General features: G+C 45.9%; 1 protein-coding gene across 5 annotated transcripts in view; it reads left to right on the forward strand.

Moving 5' to 3' along the window:
* Positions 1-23,016, forward strand: part of CCDC149 (coiled-coil domain containing 149) — a 98,877-nt gene that overhangs the window by 52,441 nt on the left and 23,420 nt on the right. For all 5 annotated transcript variants that reach the window (XM_070506128.1, XM_044767644.2, XM_070506127.1 and 2 more), the window contains 5 exons: positions 12,136-12,252; positions 13,051-13,223; positions 13,944-14,016; positions 15,419-15,503; positions 17,497-17,641. In XM_070506128.1, coding sequence (XP_070362229.1) covers positions 12,136-12,252; positions 13,051-13,223; positions 13,944-14,016; positions 15,419-15,503; positions 17,497-17,641 — 593 coding nt within the window. The remainder of the gene's footprint in view (positions 1-12,135; positions 12,253-13,050; positions 13,224-13,943; positions 14,017-15,418; positions 15,504-17,496; positions 17,642-23,016) is intronic.

A 23,016-nucleotide genomic window follows, 5' to 3' on the forward strand; every position in this document is an offset into this window, starting at 1 on the left:
TCTCGGGGCTCCCAGATGGACACAAAGCCCCAATCCAAACCAGAGGAGGCGTTTGAAAGGGAGACCTGCTCGCCCCTCCCTTTCCTTGATAATTATAGTTCTGAAAGGTTAACGAGGGAAGAGGAGGCCTGTGGAAAGGGACAACTAACACGTCCACAAATCACCCTGGGAGAAGCTTGTTGTGCACGGTGGGTTGCCGGGGGCTCTCAGTGTGTCAGTCTGAGAGGAATAAGGACCAGTTATGTGGAAAGACCCAGACAGTGCCGGGGCTGCAAGTCTGAAGTGCCCCCCACTGGGAGAACTGCAGCTTGCTTTGCAGCCCCAGAGGTGTGCCTGCCTTCTCTTCTGGGCGTTAAGAAAAGAGGGCGGGGGGCCGGCCCGGTGGAGCAGTGGTTAAGTGCGCACGTTCTGCTTTGGCAGCCGGGGTTCGCCGGTTCGGATCCCAGATGTGGACATGGCACCACTTGGCAAAAGCCATGCTGTGGTAGGCGTCCCACGTATAAAATAGAGGGAGATGGGCACGGATGTCAGCTCAGGGCCAGGCTTCCTCAGCATAAAGAGGAGGATTGGCAGCAGTTAGCTCAGGGCTAATCTTCCTCAAAAAAGAAAGGAAGAAGAGGGGATGGGGCTGGACGAAAACTGGACTGATGCTGGTGAACATGATGCAGTCTATACAGAAACTGAAATATAATGATCTACACCTGAAACTTACACAATGTTATAAGCCAGTATGACCCCAGTAAAACAATTTTTTAAAGAAAAGAGTGAATTCAGGGAAAGGGGACTAGGAAGAAGAGGGAGATCTCGGAGAATTTAAGGGTTAGTAAGAGTCAATCAACAAATCTAGCAGAGTGCACTGGAATCACAAATATCGAGAGGTGAGCTGGTGAACCAGCTCTCTGGAAGAGGAAGCCTGGTTGGTAGCATTTTGCCGATCTCCATGGTGTGAATACTGATACCATGACAGGTGCCAGGCTACCAAAGTGAAGTCACTGAACTTGGGGTTGGAGAGACTGGCACTCCAGAAAGGGCCAGCCTGCAGCTCCAGCCTGCCGCTGCCAAGAGGGGCAGTGTAGTATAGTCTGTCTTTGGAAATGGCTAGGCCCAGGTTTATATTCTAGCCCTGCTAGTTACTGTCTGCGTGGCCTTGGGCAAGTCAATTTTCTCTTCAGGCTTCAGTTTCCTCATCTGTAAAATGGGGATAATAATACCTCATGTAGAATTATTGTCAGATTTCATCATTTTTTCATCAACACATAATTGGGGACTTACTCTGGGCTGGTCAGTGTTCTAAGAGCTGAGGATACATCCAGGAATATGAAAGACAAGGTACTCACTTTCACAGGGCTCATATTCTAGTTAGGGAGACAGAGAGGAAGAAAATAAAATGCATGAGTAAGATGATCAGACAGTGGTTGGTTCTGGGAAGAACGCAACACAGTGAGATTTAATGATGGTGGTGTGTGTGCAGGCAGTGTTAAGTGTTTGTAAAGGATGTAGCATCCGACCTGGCACCCAGTATCTGCTCCATAAACAGTAAGCATTGCTGTATCTTTAGCACACCCTGGTCCCAGATTGGCTTAGAATCCTCTTGTACAAGAATTCCATCTGGAATCTCAAGTTGTTCCTTTCTGTTGGTTGACTGTTTCCACTGAACTGGATATGTGCCTCCTGATACAGACAAAGATTGGGGTGAGAAGCCTGGCATCTGGCATATGGATCCCCAAAACTCAGCCCTCCTTATCGTCACCCCAGACTTTGGCAGCACCGAGCATTATTGCTTTGGTACAGAGCTCCCAGAAGCTTCCTTGCATCTCGTGTGCCCCTTGTGGAATAGCACCTAATCGGATGTGCCAGGGAGAAGCAGCTCCTGTTCCCGGTGAGACAGCCAGCTGTTGGTTTTCTTGTCCATTTGCTTTTATTTTTCTTCATTATGCACATTATGGAACTTTAGTGCAGAAGAACAGTAATACAATGTGAGGTATTCAAAAGCAAGGAAGTTCAGGTGGACAGCTGCTCCTGCCAGCGTCATGCATCCGCATTTCCTGGGCCCCACTGGCTAATTTAAATGTAGCTGTTTGTGATATTGCATAAACACAGGGTTTGGGCCTTAATAATGAGCTTTATGTTACACCAGCTGATGGTCTTAAGTACCTCTGTTTTATCTGGTGTTGGCGCCATAAAACGATAGAGCCCTTCTGTGAACATACCTCTATTGACATGGGACTTCTGGATGGATTCGGCAAGCAAGCCAATTAAATCAAAGCCACGAGCCAATAAAGACAGACCACTGAGCATGCAGGTGACTAATTACAGTATACTTTGTTTACAAAAAAGAATGCTCAGCTGTGGGTGTTTGTAATGGTCCAGGATGAGGGATCAGAGAAGTCTCTGTGAACATTCCTCTTCATGCTTCAAAGAAGCACAGAGATGTAGGAATGTAGAGACGTAGGAATCCCAGATGAAGAGAGCGCTCTGAAGAAAAGCTCTCACCTTGCGGCATTATAAGAATTAATTACTAAGAACTGAGATGAGTGATAAGGGCCCTCGCCCGCTCCAGCCCTGTCATATCTTATTCTAACTGGGCTCTTGGTTGTGAACTGTAGGTAGCACTCAGCTAGTTCAGCAAGCAGCCCGACTAGTTCTGCATTCTTTAATGTTTTATTGGCAAATGCATCAGACTCATTTGGTCTCAGAGCCCATGTTTGTGCCTGTCCTGGCTTGTATGAGCTCATGGCGCCTGGGTGGCCCACACGACCAGAACAGCATGGTATTGGACATTCATCTCGCAGACCATGTGTTATAATTACACTTCTTCACTGGTTCTGAAAGATCTCCCTGCCCAAGGCTTACTGTATGGCACACCATATCCAAATTACACTAAACTGCCTGGTGGGGCGCCATAAAGACTGTGGCTCTGGGAGTGATGTGTACTGAACTGTGTGAAGGTGATTCAGGGGCTTCTTAGCTGTGTGATCTTGGGCCCATTGCTTGACTTCTCTGTGTCTCAGCTGTTCTCATCTGTACCATGGTGATAACAGTGGTACTTGCCTCATGGAGGGTAGTTCAGTTCAGTTCATTTCAACACATCTTTATCGAGGACCTGACCCTCTGGTCGGGGGATAGGGCAGTAAACAAAACCAATGAGTCTTGCTTTCATGGCCCTTCAATTCTAGTGGGACAGATGGATAATAGGCAAATAGACAAATATATTTCACAGATTCTGAGATGCACAGTTCTTCACATTTGAACATCTTTGATATAGTCAATGGTATCGTGTAGTTATGATTGGTACTTTTTATTCTTTTTAGAGGTGCATATGGTGGGTCTTAAAGTTGATGGAGTCTTGTATTTAATGGGATATGGTATAATATGTCAGAGGGTGCTAAGTGCTGAGTAAAAAAATTGAAGCAGGCCAGGGGGCTGTAGATGCAGCCTGGGCAGAGTGGAGGATGCTGTTTACATTGGGTGGGCTGCGAAGGCAGATCTGTTCACACGCCCTTTGCTCGGAGACCGGAAGGAAGTGTGGTGGGAGGGGGTCAGGTAACCAAGGGAAGAGGTGCAGAGCACCTGAGGCGGAGCGAGTTTGGGGCGACAGAGGCATGGCAGGGGTCCACTGCACTTTGGGAAAATTAAATACAAAAAGTTATATGAGGCACTTAACACAGAACACGCCCCATGGGGGCAGGGCTGTTCAGTGAGTGCTGTAGTTGTAGAGAGAGGCAAGGGCATAAACTCCAGAACCCTCGATTGCCAGGGGTCAACCCCCAGCCCTGCGGCTTGTAATGTTTGTGACGTGGGCGAGTTACTTCACCTCTCCGTGTGTCGATTTCTCATCTGAAAATGGGGCTGGTGACAGTACCTTGGAGGTGCTTTTGGACTTGATGGGGTTGGTACATGTAAGCACCTGGGCAGGGCTTGGCCTAGAGAAGGGCCGCACGCATGTTGGCTCTGCGTGTCAGGAGACTGAGACCTCCGGTGAGGGACACTGTGGCCTGCTGAGTGAGCCTGGCCCCAGGCAAGGAGACCTGGCTTCAGAGCTTGTGTCAGCCTCCCCGGGGTTCTCACTGGAAAGAGGACAGGGCGGTGTCGGCCTCCTGGAGTTGTGGGAAGCATCAGATGAGAGGCTGCCTATATTTAAGACACATCTGAGGACTTCCTACGGTTAGCCAGACACTGCTCTGGGTGCGGGGTATTTCAGTGCATCTGATGAGCTGAGTTCCTGTCGTGGTGGAGCTGACAAGGGGGATGACGATGATGAGCAGAAGAACGAGACAAAAGAAGCAGGTTCGGGACAGACCTGTGGGCAGCGATTCGAAGGGCAGAGGAAGTGCAAAGGCCCGGTGGCAGGCAGGAGCATGGCATGTTTGAGGCACTGAAGGGAAGCCAATGTGGCTAGAGAACAGGGGAGATGATGGGAGATGGGGATGGGAGGCGGGCGGGAGCAGCTCCTCTTGTGCCTCATCATCGCTTGTAAGGGCTTTGATGTTGATGCCAGTGCAGCGAAAAGCCAGTGGAGGTATCATGTGTAAGCAAAGCTTCTAGCATGTTGTTTGGCCCAAACTGGGTGCTCATTAACCCAGGAACATTAATACACACTAATGGGTATTTGCATGACGATCTCCAGGGCTCTGGGAGGAAGAGAAGGAAAACTGCTGGTGTGTGTGTGTGTGTTTTCTTTTTTTTTTTTTAGGAAGATTAGCCCTGAGCTGAAATCTGCTGCTAATCTTCCTCTTTTTGCTGAGGAAGATTGGCCCTGAGCTAACATCCATGCCCATCTTCCTCTATTTTATATGTGGGATGCCTGCCACAGCATGGCCTGATGAGCAGTGCACAGGTCTGTGCCCAGGAGCCAAACAGGGGAATCCCAGGCTACCGAAGCAGAGTGTGCGAACTTCATCACTGTGCCACCGGACCGGCCCCTGTGTGTTTTTTTTAAAGTGACAAATTGTTTTGTTTAAAGCTAGAACTGGAGTATCATATAGGAATGTGGACTCTTCTATACACAATAGAGTTCCTGCTTGGAGCCTTTTTAAGCTCTCCCTTCCAATTTTACTGAGGCTATTTCAAAAGGTCAGGGGACAGTTGGAGAGGATGTGGAGAAAACCAACAGGAAAAGTAAAGAAAAGAGAGGCAGGACCTTGTTTATTAAGCTGCCCAGCATGACACTGTGCCAGATGAGTGTTTAATAAATGCCGTTTGGTGCTGGCCTCTCCCTGGGTGTGCTGTTTGCAGCAGTACAGAGGACTGGGGGTGAGGAAGGGCTAGCGTCCACTTCCTGTTAACAGGGCTTTGGTTGGAGCCTCCCAGTAACCCTGCAAATAGAGTCACTGTGTACGAATTGTAACCATACCAACTGTAGCTGGGGATCGCACTTTTAAAGCTCTGCAGAGAAATACATCAACAGTGATCATTGCATTATATCTTCACATTGTGAGGATGGAGACCCCCAGAGTTGAAGTTGTGCAGTGTGCAGGCTGGGTAGTCGTACATAGCTGTCCTGTCTACAAGATAGCTTTTATCCTTACTATAGACTGAATGTGTCTCCCCAAAATTCATCTGTTGTGATGGTATTAGGAGGTGGGGACCTTGGGAGGTGATTAGATCCTCAAGGCAGAGCTCTCATGAATGGGATTAGTGCCTGCATAAAATAGACCCCAGTGAGCTCTTTTGCCCCCTCCAGCATGTGAGGACACAGCAAGAAGACGGCCGACCATGAATCAGGAAGTGGGCCCTCACCCAACAACGAATCTGCCAGTTCCTTGATCTCTGACTTCCCAGCCTCTAGAACTGTGGGAAATAGATGTTTCTTGTTGTGAGCTATTCAGTTTACAGTATTCTGTTACAGCAGCCCAAAGAGACTGAGACAGGAATTGGTACTGAGAAGTAGGGTGCTGTTCTATCAAATACCTAAAAATGTGGAAGTGGCTTTGGAACTGGGTAATGGTAGAGGCTGGAAGAGTTTTGAGGTGCATGCTAGAAAAAGCCCACATTGCTGGGAAGAGATCGCTAAGGTCAATTCTGGTGAGGGCTCAGCAAGAAGAGAGGAGAGCCGTAGAGACAGCTTTCATCTTCTTGGAGAATACTTAAGTAATCCTGAACAGAAGGATGGTAGAAATATGGACAGGAAAGCCCATTCTGATGAGGTCTCCGATGGAAGTGAGGAACATGGTATTGGACCCTGGAGAATAGGCGATCTTTGTAATGAAGTGGCAAAGAACTTGGCTGAATTGTGTTCGAGTTCTGTTGCTTTACGGAAGATGAAATTTGTGAGCAATGAAATTGGTTATTTAGCTGAGGAAATTTCTAGACAAAGTGTTGAAGGAGTGGCTTGGTTTCTCCTGAAAGCTTATAAAATGGGAGAAGAGAGAAATGATGTGAAGACAGAATTGTTAAGCAAAAAGGAACCAGAACTTCAAGATTTGGAAAATTCTCAGCCTATCCATATTGCAGAAAATGAGAACACGAAGGGTGTGGCCAAGCAACCATTTGATAAGATTAGTATGGACCAGCCGTCTCAGCAGAAGCCAGGCAGCTTCTTCAAGACAGTGGAAAGATGATGGGAAGGTGAGCCAGAGATCGTGGACACTGCCACTCCCGCCAAAGGCCAAAAGGGCGTGGGTCTGGGGGGCTGACCACCTCCACCCAGGTTACAAAGGAGGGGCCTGCCCAGAGCTGCAGGGCTGAGACACCAGCCCAGCAGAGCTGCAGGGCCCTGGCAGAGAGCTGCTCCAGGGCTGTCCTGTCAAGCTGTGGGGGTGATGTCGCCATCCCAGTGGGCCTTGAAGGCAGAGCATCAAGCCAAAGAAAATTATTCTTGAGCCTTAAGACTTAATGTTGTTTGCTCTGTTAGATTTTGGATTCTCTTGAGACCTGTTACCCCTTTCTTCTTTCCTGTTTCTCCCTTTTGCAGTAGAAGTGTCTATCGTGTGCCTGTCCCACCGTTGTATTTTGGAAGCACAGGTTTCGCAGGTTTCAGCTGGGGAAGAGTTTCCTCAGGGTGCATCACACCTCAAATCTCACCCGTACTTGATTTAGATGAGGCTTTGGACTGTAGACTTTAGAGCCGATGCTGGAATGAGTTAAGACTTTTGCAGTTGTTGGGATGGAATGACTGTATTTTGCATGTGAGAAGAGCAGGAATTTTGGGGGGGCCAGGGTGGAATACTATAGACAGAATGTGTCCACCCCAAATTTGTATGTTGAAACCTAATCCCCAATGTGATGGTTTTAGGATGTGGGGTCTGTGGGAGGTGATTAGGTCGTGAGGGTGGAGTCCTTGTGAATGGGATCAATGCCCTTAAAAAAAACCTCAGAGAGTTCTCTCATCCCCATGTGAGGACACAGCAAAAAGACGGCGATCTATGAACCAGGAAGCAGGCTCTCACCAGTCACTGAATCTGCCAGCACCTTGATCTTGGACCTCCCAGCCTCTAGAACTGTGAGAAATAAATGTTGATTATAAACCACTCAGCCTGTGGTCGTCTGTTATAGTGGCCCGAATGGACTAAGACAATCTCCATTTTCAAAAAAACTGATGTCACCTGGGTCCCAGCAAGGTTAGATGACTTGTGAAGGACATGTGACTAGGATTAGCAGAAGCAGGATCTGAACACAGATAACGCCTGGAGAATAATAGCTGTTCCTGGCCTCTCACTGTCTGCTGGGGAAAATGGATCCAGGCCAATGACAGCAAGACGCGAGAGAGAACCTTGAGGGCTGTGAGGGATGAGAAGAGATGGAGGAAGGAGCACGTCGTTCTGACTGGAGGGCTCGGGGACCAGAGTCTGAGCAGGCCCTTGGCAGAGGAGTCGGACCCCGTTGGTGGGATGGGGGAAGGGCATCCAAGAGCCATTTTGCCACGTCATTTGCAGCCATGTCCCTCAGCCACATCCCAGCTGCAGCTGTGGCTCATCCATAAACTGACGACTCACACCCATAATTCATTCATAAACGTTTATTTCCATCTAAATCAGGAAATGAATGCATCTACTGGTGGCAGTGCGTGTGCCTCTCAGGGCACTGATCCGCTTCGAGTGTTGGCACAAGGGAGGCTGGCTGTGGAGCTCTGACGGCCTCGTTTGAGGGAATTAAGAGTCCTGAGCAGTTGCTTCCTAACCGTTTCCAAGGTGGGAAGTCAACATCATCGCCTGCAGGCTACAGATAAGGTTGGGGGGCGGGGGGAGCTCTGCTTCCTCCCTCTTAGAAGAAAGATGGGACTTCCCCATTAGGCGTCTGTGTGGGGAGACTACTGTGGAGGGTGATGGTGGTGATCATCATAACAGTAGTCGTAGTAGCAGCTAACATTCATCAAGCGCTTTTTATGTCCAGGGGCTGTGCTAAGTCTCAGAGAAGTCCTGTCTTCTCTTACTTAGGAATAGGTTCTGAAGGCAGCATGTAAGAGGCAAAAGCTTGCGTCTGGCCAAAATTCCCCTTGATGGCCCCTGAAATTGTCCGTGAAGTTCAGGGCACATGGGCATGTATGCTCCTGAACAGGAACATTGTGTGTAAATATGAACTGTAGGATTGTGCCTAAATGTTGTCAGTCACTGTGCCACCTCACTCTCAGGCTGGGACTTTGAAAGCAGGGGTGAGTAGAGTCACTCAATTTCTAAAATTTTTGTTTCTCTCATCTGTTTTCTCCATCTCTCCCTTCCTCCTCTTTTTTCTCCCTCTCATCTTTTTGCCAAACACATATATTTGAATTCCCTCAAGTTAAATGCTCATTTAATGCAACTCCACTCTCTCTTGCTTCATGCTTACTTACAAACCCTTGACAGTAAAAAGTTATTCTATTACTGTCGTATTTTTACAGCAAAGGATACTAACACTCAGAGAAGTTCAGGCACGTGCCAAGGTTGCACAGCTCACAGACTGTGGAGCCAGGACATGAACCCATAGACAAGCGGACTCTGGACCCTATGAGCTGTCAGCTGGGAAGGCTGGAGAACTCTGCTGGGTGCCACCTTCTTGGGCCCCTTCTACTAATTGCACTTTAGTGTCAGACCCAACCAATGATCCAGCGATTACTAACTTGGGCTCACTTTTCAAAATAAGTGTTTCAACCAGTCCAGCCCTGAGATTTAATAGCCAATATTGTATGCATGTTAAACACCAAATGATTGTTAGCATATTTATTGAAGCTTAACAGGCATCCAGTATATACAAGATGACTCTCTTTGATGGCTGTCAGACCTCAATAAACATGTTTAATAATTAATCGGCATTAAGCAAACATAATTGTGTGATTCTAAATTAAGTGTTCGGTGAAGCATATTGTGAATGGGAAACCACAGTGTTGTTTTATTACTTAAAGTTCGGGCTGTCAGTCTGGCTTTTCACATATCAAGGAAAGTATCACTGGCCTCCAGTTGCCTCATGCTGAAAAAGGCACATGCCTTCTTGTTCCCAGACACTTTGATCTGAGAAATGGTTCTTATCTGGTTAGCTGTTTGTCTTTCTGTATATCCACCTGTGGTTCTGAAGTCCTGAGCCAAGATATTTTCACACGTCAGCTGTCGGTTGGATTAACCAGTTCTGCGAGAAGCGCCATTGCCCCTAGTACAGCTCATTCTCGTTATTTGCTGTTGTGATATTCTCCAAAGTCACTGTGAACACTGGGTTAGTGAAAACAGAACCACTGCTCCTAGAGGAAATGCGGGATTGGGTTCCTATGAGCCTCCGGTCATGACATTTTCGTCATCTCAACAATACACAACCTTATCCCATGTGTGTTTCTGTTTAAAGTCACCCCTTTAAATGTGTGTTGTTGATTCTCATGGCCAGTAGCACTGTAACTCATACCTGAATGAAGCTTAGCTAGCATAGATGTTTTCTCTGTAAGAGACATCACAGCCTTCCTGTGCATAGGAACACTAGACAGCGCTTCAGCCCTACGCATGGGGCCATTTTGAACAGCAAAACACCAGTCAAAAGCACAAAATGAGAAAAAAAAAAAGTGGCGCTAAATAGACCACAACAAAGGACACTTGTCCACAGTAGGGAGCTGAAACAAAAGCAGAGTGTTGTCCTGTTGAACCTCAGCTGGGAACCTGGCTTTCAGACAATTCACATTTTTCACAACTCTGTGCTTGTCCACCCATATCCACATGTGATTTGAAAGTGCCATGAATGTTGATTTTGAGGTTACAGATAAATTTATGAATAGGCAGATTCGTAAATACAGAATCTTTGAGTAATGCAGATTGACAGTAATTAGATTCCATTAAGCACAGCTGTCTGTATACATAAATATCATATGTGCTCTGCCAGGTCTTTACGAGCTGTTCCACTACCTGGAGCATTGTCTGCCCAATCCCAGCGATACTTTAGCTTGTAGTAGGTGCACAGTAAATATTAGTCCAATCCAACTGAGTGGTTTTCAAATAAGGACCCAAAATAGATGTCATTTGAAAATGCTCTTTACTTTTCTTTAGTCGTCGTTTCTTTCAAAGTTCATTGCTGGGGTCAGCCCGGTGGCACAGCAGTTAAGTTCACATGTTCTGCTTCTCGGCGGCCCGGAGTTCGCTGGTTCGGATCCTGGGTGCAGACATGGCACTGCTTGGCAAAAGCCATGCTGTGGTAGGCGTCACATGTATAAAATAGAGGAAGATGAGCATGGATGTTAGCTTAGCACCAGTCTTCCTCAGCGAAAAGAGGAAGATTGGCAGTAGTTAGCTCAGGGCTAATCTTCCTCAAAAAAAAAAAAGTTCATTGCTGTTATTTATTTTTTCAATCTAGTTAATACCTTGACTTTTACTTTTCTCTCACCTGCACCTAAATCCTTCAGAGACTTGAAAATAATGCCATTTTCTCTACTGACAACAAATCCCTCAAGATTCATGCAGGAACAAGGAAGAGCATGCCCCAAGCAGGCACTCCTGGCAAGGTTGGAACCATATGACAGCAAAAAACTGTCCCCAGGACTCATCCATATATGAAGCCCATCTACACACACCCTCCTGGGAGATGTGGGAATCAGGCTTACAACCTCTTTAGAAGAAGCGTCTGGAAGTAGTGCCATAATTTAAAAAGTCACTCTAATGGCAACCTGCCTTGCACTGATGAGCACATTGGGGATGCTCTGGGACCACTGGATCTTCCTGGGGACTCGCACATAGTTCCCATTGTGGCCCTACCTGGAAGGTTTGGAGCTGCACAGGGAGCTTGGCTCCCGGGTCTGGGGAAGCTATGGATTCTGGAGGGCTCCTTTGGAAAATTACATTTCTGAAGACTGAACATTTATCCCTGGGGATTTTAAAACATAAATAGAAGTATGTTATGAAAATCATGCAGACTTATTTTAAAAGTTGGAAAACAAAGAACAGATAGCGTACACAGTCTCACCATCTCTAAACGTACACATTTTAATATTTTGATGTATTCGGTAATTTTTTGTGTTTTGTGCATAAATTCTTAGTATAATTTTAATCATCCTGCATATTAAAGTTAGTATTCTGCTTTTTTCCCTTTTCCCATGGCATGTTAAACCTGTCTGCGGTATTACAGAGTTCGTATCACCCTCATTTCAGACAGCATAAAGTAGCCTGCTGATTGACTGCATTACAGTTTGCTAACCACTCCACTATTGTTAGACGTCGTTTCCAGTTTTTTTCACTCTTTTTATAAATAACAGTGCAATCTACTTTTTCTTTTTTCCTAAAGCTTGTCCATGTCTGGAATTATTCTTAGCCCAGATTGTCAAAAGTAGAGTTACTGGATCGTTGGGTAGGGATATTTTTAAGGCTCTTGGTAATCTAGCTTAATTGTTAAGAGGATGGAAGCATGCCCCTCTCAGCGTTGTGTTATCATCTTTTAATCTTTGCTGAGTTTAAGAGAACCCAAGAGTTTGTTTCCTCACTCTGGCTGTGCTGGAGAGGGCATCCACCTTCTAGTGCACAGGCCTGTGTCCCCATTAGCCCTGTATACTGTGTATGCGTGCACGTGTGTACAGAATACTGTATATACTTTAATTCTCTTTTTTTAATTCATGATATTGGCAAGAAATGTCTTGTGCTTTTTCGGTATTTCTTGAAAAATCTTCTAAAACTTTCTGCCTAGTGTGCTTGGGTTTTTGTTTGGATCTATTCCTTTTAATACACACTCTCTCTCTTTTTCTGCGAATGGAAAACACAGCTCTTGAGGATGACAATTGCCAAACAGAGGCTCGGAGACGAAGAAATCGGCGTGCGGCACTTTGCAGCCCATGAGCGTGAAGACTTGGTTCAGCAGCTGGAGAGAGCTAAGGAGCAGGTCATTGCTAACATCTGTTAAGAGCAGGAGATATGTTTGCACAGCTGGACACAGCACAGAGAAGAGTAGGCTGCGCCCCCTGTTTTTCAGAGAGTGTGGGGTCCTGGGGATGCGAGTCAGAGGAGGGAGGAGGATGCCAGTTGAGTGCTCTTAATTCCTCGGTACTCCGTCAGGTTCCCAAGCTGCCTCTTGTGTCTCTGGCTTCCAGCAGATCTCCTCTCTTACTCTGGGTACCGTTGTTCTGAACACGACAGGAAACCTCCCCGCTACCCAGGATAGACAGGGAGAGAACAAAACATGACAAACTGGCCCTAATTTGCAAGTTTCTACTGAAATGCTGAGCGATGCTTTTTAGGCAAAATCTCAACGGGTACAGAGCCCTAGTTAGGGTACAGCTAAGAGAGCCTAGACGTGCTTTTCTTTCTCTTACTAATTGGTTTTGAAGAGCAGAACAAGATTTCTGGGTCTAGAGAAGTCTGAACAGCATGCATTTGTAAGACACTGGCTGCTGTTCCTGATGTCTGGATTCACCCTGTCCAGCCTCTGGCTTTAGGGCATCCTGCAATAGGTAAGGGATCGCTTCTGTTTCCCATCTTAGATAGAGTGAGTTTGTGGAAGGAAGTCGTCCATCGCTTTTAGCTTTTATCATGTTGCAGTGTGGGCACTTATGGTTTTATAGCATGCAGTGGTATGAAGAAGCTCTCTAAGAGTCTACCATCCAAGCGGAAGTCTCCATCTCTGGTCCTAAAGCCACCATCTGAAGAACATCTTGCGTAAGGACGCTTCCTTTGGTTTCAGATTGAGTCTCTAGAGCACGACCTGCAGGCCTCTGTGGATGAGCTTCAGGATGTCAAAGAAGAGCGGTCTTCCTACCAGGACAAGGTGGAGAGGCTCAACCAGGAGCTAAACCACATCCTGGGCGGGCATGAGAACCGCATCATTGACGTGGACGCCCTGTGTATGGAGAACAGGCAAGTGGCCAGACCCAGGTGGGGTGGAATGCTGGCTCTCCACAGGCGTGCAGGCTGGGAGTTCTTTGCAGCCCTATCTACATTTGAGAACGTTGGCATACAATAAAATAAAAGTCGCAACCCCCAGACGATGATATTAGCATCACATATTAGTTATAAGAGTCAGAAAAGAAGCACCGCATGCCTACACGCCTACATTCGTACCCCATTCTCTCTTTCTCCCTGCCCTCCCTAGTTGGGTGAGAAGGGTATGGAACCAACGAAAGCTGCTTGTTATTGCTCTCAAGGAGAGGGAAAAGAATAAGAAAATAAATTGAGAAATTCCCTTGGCTGTTTCTTTTCCCTGAGGCAAATTTCAGTGCGTGTATGTGTCTAACTTAATGTTCTGTCTGGTGTCGCTTCTTCCTGCCTTCCTTCCCAGTGGAATCATCTTAATGAGAATTATGTGAAAACTGTGTTGATATCCCTGAGGGGATCTCTGCAGAGGGCTGTTCTAAAGTGGGGTTTCTGTGATTTGGGCATACTTGACCTTCATCGCGTTCATTTAAGAAGAGGTCACAGAGATGCACTTCTCTCCTCCTCCGCTTGGTGGTGAGAAGGCATTCTAGGCAAGAGACGGCTCTTCAGCGATGTGGTTTTGTTTCCTTTTCCTCTTCTACTGAAGTGTATGTTTTTTATTTTGCCCCCATGTGCTTTCTATTTGCATGTATTCTTTTGCAGGTATCTTCAAGAGAGATTAAAGCAACTTCACGAAGAGGTCAACCTCTTGAAATCTAATATTGCCAAATACAAGGTAGCAAATCGTGGGGACGATGGTGATGATTTGCTGCTGTGCATCTGAATGTCGTTCTATTTTAATTCTCCTCTGTGCCAAAGAGATCTTAGTGCTTGCCTGTCCTCCCAGATAGAGTCCAATAAGAGCTTTAACTGACGTAACCAGTAAGAATTCAACCCAAAACAACAAACAAAACTAAAACAGCTTTTGCAAGAGCTCCTGCTGTTGCTGGTATCTGGACAGGGCACACTGAGGCCACGAAAATCTGGATGTGGTCACTTTACAGCCTTGGTCCCTGTGAAATCAGGTTTCTTATCTGGCTTTTCTATGAAATGTTCTGCCATCCGATGCTATTTGACCCATAATCATCCATAAGAAAATGGTTTCCTAGCGGTGAACAAAGATTGGGAAATCACAATCTGAACGGGAATGTTCACGTCACACGGAAAGGACGGAATGTTTAAATTCTCCCCCGTTATTTAGTCTAATTCCAGCACCATTAGTTTGATAATATCTATTTCTGCAGATGTTAGTTGTAAGTGTTATAATTAGAAAAATCTCCTGGGTTTCTCTGCTTTGAAAATAGATTGATTTCTCTTCCTGGGGTGAACTTTTACAGTGGTCTAGATGCTTGGGGAGCCTGCTCATTCTCCTGAATTTTGACTGTTGGCTTTTTTTCTCGGAAGTCTCCATGCTGTTCTTCCCATTCTGTGGGGGCCACACATTAGTTTACACCAATCTATATATACACATGCAGCCAAAGAAGAATACAGCTTTTAAAGTTGTATAATTAATACGTAATTTTAAAAAATCTGTGTATGCATTCATTTAACAGCATTTATTCAGTTCTTGTATGTGCCAAGCACCGGCTATATAGTCATATCAATGTTAATACGAAGCTCGGTTCTAGGAATGATGCTTAGGTGGCACATTTGAACTTCCTTAAACTTGCATCCATGGCAGATATCACTAATGGATCATGGCTCTTTTTCCAGTTCAGCCATAGAATTCTTCCGAATACCACTAACCATCTTTGGCATTGGTACATGAGAGTAAACCTCTTCTCCATCTCATATCTATTCTGAAGAGGTTTCCATAACTAGTGACTTCACGCATTAGACTGGATTCTTGCTTCGGGTTTGATTTAATTTAACGAATATGGATTGAGTGCCTTTTATATATGGGAGACCGGGATTGCTGTCATTCTCCTGGGCACCAACTTTTTAAAAAACTCTTTACCAGGTCCATAAAAATCATAATTTTTGGCAGGGACTCGGAATTCTAAAAGTTGGGTCAGCATTTGGAAGTTGCCAGGGGTTCTTGTGTGCTGAATAGGAGGGTGCCTCTACTGTTAAATAGGTATTTTTCCATTATTGGCTTTTCTGACAGAGGTTTTTATTTTCTCCCAATGCTGCTTTAGAATGCTCTGGAGAGACGGAAAAACTCAAAAGGCCAGAGCAAATCCAGCAGCAGTGCTCTGACTGGAGTCTTGTCTGCAAAGCAAGGTAGGGTGGGTTCTCCAGGAAGGACCACTTATGAGCATAGCCTGTAGATTTGTGAGCCCACATCCATCCAACCTGCTCGTTTTGCGGATTGGGAACCAAGATGATCCTTTAGAACATGGTTCCCAGACTTCTGCCTGCATCTGAATTGCCTCGAGGGCTTGTTAAAATACAGATCTCTGGGCCCCACCCAAAGTTTCTGATTCAGTTTGTCTGGGGTGGGTGCAGAGAGCACACATTTCCTAAAAGGTCCCAGGTGATGCTGATGCTGGCTTGGTGACCCTCCTTTGAGAACTGCTGCATTCGAGATTTTTCTAATGACTGGACCGCATTTGTGTGTATTCCCCTACACCATGCGCTCCGTTCAAGAATGTTTTCCCTTCTCTAATCCCCAGTTTGGCAGCTCTGAGTATGTTTCAGTCTCGTCAAGTTTCTCCTTTTCCTGGCCTCTATGATCAGAGTAGAAAAGTCTCGTAGCTGCTGAAATCATTTTATCATGGAACATGTGCCTTTTTCAAAGAAGCTTTTATTGATTGCAATTTTGTTCCTCCTTCTTGTCGATTGCGATGAAAAATAATGATCTTCCAGGAACAGGCCAGGGGAATAAATAGCAGAGAGCTTTCTTCTGACACTTAATATTTGGGAATTCAGTTCCAAATGTAAGCCTCCAGTTGAACATGTTCGGCCGGCCCACTTTTGGGTTGTTGGCAGTGCAGACCAGTAACAATCAGGTGGCAGTCTTAATCAGAGCTAGAGTGGCTTAAAAAAAAAAGTGCTGAATCTCCAGCCTACCTAATAACCAAGGCACTTTTCCAAGCAATGTTTTTTTCCACTCAACTAGAAAAGGACACCCTAGAATTGTTTTTAAAAAGAAAGCTACAATACTCTATAAAAATGTGAAGTCGCCCATCTAAATTTAGCTCTGGATACCCTTGGTAGCCAAATATCTTTAAATGTTGAGACCCAGTGTTATCACTGATGTGGGGAGTGCCAGCCACACTCAACCACCACAGCAGAGCGGTAACCTGGCATAGCCTTTCTAGGTAACTGTTTGGCAACCTATTATGGAAAGTCTTAAACTGCTCCCCTTTGAACCAGCAAGAAATAATTACAGACCTTTGCAGATATTTTGCTTCAAGAAAGTTCTTCCTACATTAGTTATAATAACAAACATTGGAAACAACATAAACATCCAACAGTGATTAAATAATTTATCTATCTACACCTGGACTACGAAGCAACAATTACCTTGTATGTTTTAGGAGATACTCATCATGAGGCATAGGGTTAAGTGAAAAAAAGCATGGCTTTTTCCAAGTTTTGAAGAATAACATATGAATTTATATGTTTACGTATAGGCATGTAGGAAATGATGTTCAAAGATGTATAGTGAGAAATGTATACTGTTTCTTTTCTGTCTGGTAGGAGTACAGGTGGTTGTTGTCTTTCTATGTTACCTCTTAGTTTATGTACCCTTTCTAAAAATGTGCATATATAGATATATTTTGTAGTTTTTCTTGCCTCCCACCGAGGGTACCACACCGTGGGAATCTCTGCTATGAAGCAAGGAGCTCACGGCTAGAGTCGTTGTCATATGCGTGGCTGTGTGACCTGTAGCCAATATTTTTAATGCATCTGCACCTTGCTTTCCTGCCCATGGAATGGGAATAAATAGTACTTCCCAGGTGGATTTTTTGTTTTTAAGTCTCAAATGAGTTAGTCAATATGAAAGTGTAAAATACTGGACAGATGCAAAAGATTATTATCCTTTTAAAAAATTGTTGATCAAAGTCCGTCAAGACTTCCTTCTTTGTTTAACCCTCACACTGAATTTTATTTTGTTATACTTTTGACACATGAAGTAGACTCTTCAACACAAAATAGTAGCATTTAGAAGCTGGGAACCTATCATAGTCCGGGAAGAACTGCCATTGGCTTGCATTCCAACATTCGGAAAAGATTTAAGACTGAGTTGTAAATTTTATATCCTACCTAGTTCAGGATCTGTTATCTGAGGATCACGGATGCAGTCTCCCAGCTACTCCACAGTCCATTTCTGATCTGAAATCTCTGGCGACAGCCCTGTTGGAGACGATCCATGAAAAAAACATGGTTATCCAGCACCAGAGGCAGACCAACAAGTAGGTAGCTGGACCCTTGGTGGGGAGGGAAGGGGCAGGAGAAAAGCGGGCTGAGGCTACTAGCAGTGGGTGGCAACCAGGTGGGACTAGAGGCCTTAAGGAAAGGAGGTAAGAGTCCTCACATTTGGAAGAAAACTTATTGAACCAGAACTCTGCATCTGCATTATGTCAGCATCTTGGCTATCAGCCGGAGCCAAGTGAGGACATAATACTGGTCATTGCTATTGAATGCTTATCTGAGCGGTTCACTGAGTAATGCATAGTGCCTGGGCGATTTTGATAGTGCGGTTGCCTGGGTAACTTAACCTCCCTCTCCACCCAGTCTCCTTTGGGGCAGCACTCCCTCAGTGCCATTTTAACCTGCACCGTGACTTCGAGAGGCTCTCTATGGCAGGAGTACCCAAGCGTCAACTTCCACAGGCAGCTGGGCCTGGGGGGAGTGTCATGTCACTCTTCTAGGTCAGCAAAAAAAGATGGTAGAAAGGAACAACAATGAAAACAGAATTCTTATTTGATTTTCATAAACATGCTATGTTGTACAAAACTGAGCAAGTTAAAGTAGCAGAGACGACAGAAGCAAAATTGAAAGTGTTCAGAAAATGATGAATAAACCATAAATTAAAGCAACAAACAGTGCAATCAGGGCTGGCTTCCAGGAGAGCAACCCTTGCAGTCAAAGCGCCCAGTGCTCAGAAGAACCCTGCACTGAGTCTAAGGCTCCGTTGTCACCATCTTGAAATCCTTAATCATTTTTTAACAAGGTGGCCCCGCATTTTCATTTTGCACTGGGTCTTGCAAATTATGTTGCTGGTCTTGCTTATAAAACCTACACCCAAAACCAAAATGAAAGTATGGAAAAAGTGAGCAGGTGCCAAAATGCTGGGCTTCCAGTAAGAAGGGGAAGGATCCGGGGCACAGGGAGAGAGGTGACTGGAAAATGATTGAGAGTATTGTAAAAACAAAATAGAAAAAAGAGCAACCTGGAGTGAAGGGAAGATCGCGCAGGAGATTAAGATATATGTAAAAGAAAGCAGAGAGCAGTGGAGGGAGGCTGGGCAATCTCAGAGGGATGACAGGGGTAATTTATTGACAGAAGAAGTTCTAAACATTCTTTTAAAAGAAATCTTAACCAAGGAAACAGCCAGATGCTGGATGCAGATACTTCTCAGGGGAAGGAGAAGAAATGGGCTCTCCCCAGAATAGGTACCACGTCTTTGTGATTCAGGCAGAATCCCCGCAGCCAGCAGTGTTCCCCAGGAGCCTGCTTTGTCCTCACCGACTCGCTACAAAGCACTCATCAGGGCTGTTTCAAACCTTCTCAGGTCTTCTAAACCAGTCTGTTCTCAGCAGGTCACCTCAGCTCCTCCTTCACTGAGAAAACAGAGGCTCCTCATCATGAGCCCCAAGACTTGCTGCTCCCCTGAAACCAGTGTCTCTCCCTCTCTCCCTCCCACCTCCTGGAAACACACCCACCCAGCGTCCTGTTGGTCCACACCATCTTCCCTCTTCTGGGGCCTGGCTCCCCCGTGACCTCCTCTTTCAACCTCTTCAGCCTCTTCCCTTTCTCTGGCCTCTGCCTCACCCCCCAGAAACCTCACAGATCTTCCTGAACCCCCAAGCCCTTCCTCGACTCTGCATGTTCCTGTGAATTCCACTCACCTCAGAGCTTTGTAGACAGGCGGCCACCTCTCTTCTTGAGCAGACTCCCTCTCAAAGTGTGTTCTGGGAGCATCGATATCAGAGTCATGTGGAGGGGGTGCTTGTTGAGAATACAGGTTTAGGAGTGTGGTTTGGGCCCACAGTGGACGCTCGTGATTATTTGATGAATGAGTGACTGAATCATCTTCTAACCCTTTGTTCCTGTTCCCTAATACTCACGTCCCAATGGTCATTAAGCCTTGTGGTTTTCATGCACTCATTTATTCAGTAGATGTTTCCTGAGCGCTTGCTGTGGGCCCTCAGTGTACGTCTCCTACCTGCCCTTTCTGCCTTCTTCCCACCAGACCATCACTTCTTCCATGGCAAGACCCTCCCATCAATCCTCCGTCCTCTGACCCCAGCCCCACCTTCTCCACCACCTACCCGGGCACTCTCACGCCCACCTGCCAGCTACAGTTCTGATCACGTCCCGGGCCTGCACCGAAAAGCCGGGCTGCGTCCCACTGCCTGCTGAACTCAGCATCCCCAAGCTGTTGGCCTGACGCTCGCACTGTGACAGAGAGATTTTCTAGTGCATTCCTACCTTACCCCCTGCATCCACACACATCCCAGGTTCCATGCGCTCTTACCCTCTGTTGAGAAAGACATTTTCATTTTGCCTGGTTTATTTTTGTTTTAATGCACCTTTTCATTTTTAACTATTATGTTGAACCATCTCATGGTTCAAATTTTAAAAGATTAAACAACAATATATCTCCAAACTACTACTATCTCCGAGCCACCCAGTTCCCCTTTGTAGAATAAACCACCATTCATTTCTTATGTGTCCTTCCCAAGGATGGATATGGAAGCAAATGCACAATGCATTTATGCAGACACGTAAATACATATATTTATATAGATATAGATGTTGATACTCTTTTTTTCTCACAAATAGTAGCTAGTATTCACCAAAAACATAGATTTTTAAATTGTTCTACACCTTGTGTTCTTCCCCCGTAACAATAGATCTTGAAGATTGCTTCCTATCAGTGCATAAAGTACCTAATGTACCATTTTTAATACTTAGAAGGTCTTAAGTTTCATCCTTTCAATAAATGTTTTATTTAGTGGCATGTAAAGAAACTAACTGCACAACACGTGGAGTGGGGGCTAAGACTAGAATTTAACTTTGGTCTACTTGCTGTTATCCCCTGTAATTTAGCTTTTATAACTAAAATAATAAAAGAGCTTTGTTTGGGTGGAGCGTTGCGTAGAAATGAAGGCGTTCTGTTCTGTAAGCGTGTGCTCCCCCTACTGGTCTTCCACTGCCTGGCGGTTACTGCCGGTTGAGACGACCCAATGGGAGCCATCTTGAAGGACTGAGAATCAACCTACGTTTTCAGAGGGGGTTCAGTGTGTAGGCATTTTGCTTGAGGTACTTGTAGCCGAAGAGTCGGCAGTTGTGTGGTATTGCTAAAGAAGGGAGGAGGTTCGTTTGTCCTATAGACGGGTGGCAAAGCTTGGATGGAAGAGGCAGGTGTTAAAGTGCTGTTTCACTGAGCACCACGTTTCTGTCTCCAGTTCTGCCCAACAAGCCATCACTTCGCCAGTGGCCGGGCAGTGGTGGTGGTGGCCAACACACGAGGACGTATTTGCCTTTCGCTACCCTTCCTGGGGTGCCCAGTTCCTGAGTTAGTTCAGTCTTTGCAGATCCCCTATGACGTCATTATTATCAGAAACTACTACTGAAAATCTATGTAGAAGCCTGGCATCTTGAGGATTTTTCTAGACAACTAGGTAGACATATGCTGAAATCTCCCCTTTCCAAAAACACACCGGAGCTGAATAAAAACTTTATTTCAAAATCTCCCCCATCCTACAAAAAAAAGGAAAAGAAAGAAAATCATCTCTCAAGGCTGTTTATGCCTCAAGCTACTGCCCTTGCTGTCTCCTTCAATTCCCCGTGGAACTGCTTTCTTCAGGTAGCTCAAGTCATCTGTACTCACTGCCTCAGCTTCCTCACAGTCTGCTTTTCTCAACCCTGTCACTGGGATTCTGGATTTCATCCCTTCCACCGTCCTGAAACATCTCTCCCAAGGGTCGGGCATGTCTTCTAAGTGGCCTTTTTCATCCTGTGTGACCACTTTCTAGAATAAGACAATACTGCCCATGTGGTCCCACCCAGAACTCTGTCTCTCCTCGACTTCCAGGCCCCACATTGCCTCGCTCTCCTCCTCTGTCTCCAGCTGTGCTCCTCCAGCCCTTTCTTGCCTTACAGAGGAGGAACTCTAGTCCTTGCTCCTCTGACTGCTCACTCTGCTGGGGAGGGGGCCCAGCTCCCAGCCCACACCACACTCCGGTCTCTGCACTCCCACATCTTTCCTTCCTCCCATAGGTCCAGCTGTCTACGTGGATACCCTGTAGGCACCTCCCACACCTCCCTACCGCCTCATTATTGCCCGTCCCTTCACTTCCGTGCACCCCACTGGCTGAGTCTGGCCACCACATCCCTGCCCTGGACAATAACCTTCTAACTGGTCTTTTCTGCTTCCTCTCACACTCGTTCTCGTCCACCCTCAACTCTGCATCAAGAATACTTTTTCTACACTTCATTCTGCTGCTCCTCTGCTGAAAACCCTTCAGTACTTCCCCACTGCCAACGTATAAAGTCTGAACATTCCCAACATGACAACAAGATCATTCATAATCAGGATCCCTGGAAACCCCTCTGGGTTCATCCTCCATTTTCTCTTCACTTCTATTCTACTGTCTTCTACTGAAGGACTTGTGTGTTTCCAGGCCCTGGTTTTGATTCTGGCCCCTCTGCTTACCAGCTGTGTCACCCTGGAAAGTCAGCTTGACCTCTCTGAGTCTCAGTTCCCTCGTCCATGAAATAAGGATAATAAGAGCTGCCTCATTGATTGTTGTGAGGGACTGAGGGAAATAATATCTATGCAGTGCTTAGAGTAAGACCTGGTCTGGAACAAGCGATTAATAAAGATCAACCATTACTAAAGCGTTCCACAGGTACTGAACGTGTGTGTGTGCGCGTACCCATCTGTCTGTCTGTCTCCCACCAGACTTTTAGTCCCTCACATACAGGGACAGGGTCTGCTTCCCTTCATTATCCCCTGTAGCCTCAATAATCGTTTGTTGAAGTGGTCAAGCTGAATTGAACGGACTCTGTTCCTACTACTCCCGTCTCGCTCTATGAATACTGCCAGCTATTAAGACTCAAATAGCCCTCTTCTCTCCCTGGGCCACATGACTCCACGTTCAGTGGGCCACCCGCCATATTGTTCAGTGTGAAGCTTATCAGGAGGTCCCTCTTTGTTATTTGAAGCATCTTGGGTTGTATTTTGCAAATCAGCTGTGGCTGCATCCATATTTCAATTATGAACAATTTTTAAAGGGTACTTGCTCCAGATATGAGAATGCTTGTTTTAAAGTGTTATTATGGGGTGTTGGTTAAGAGCGTGCACTTCAGAGGCAAACTGAAGTATAGGTTCAAATTCACAGTCATCACCAGCTGAATCCTGCTTGCAGTTTTGGACAAGTTAACTAACCTCCGTGCCTCTGTTTCCTGATGGGAAGAGTAGGTCGTGGGTGAGAGAACTGGTGGTTGAGAAAAGACACAACTTTGAGATGACTGTGTGTCCTTGGACAAGTTACTTAACCTCTCTGTTCCTTAGGGTCCACATGTGAAAAAGGAGGATAATAATCCAGTGTACACT

The sequence above is a fragment of the Equus asinus genome, chromosome 3 (assembly GCF_041296235.1).
Source record: "Equus asinus isolate D_3611 breed Donkey chromosome 3, EquAss-T2T_v2, whole genome shotgun sequence".
In the NCBI taxonomy this organism is placed as follows: Eukaryota; Metazoa; Chordata; class Mammalia; order Perissodactyla; family Equidae; genus Equus; species Equus asinus.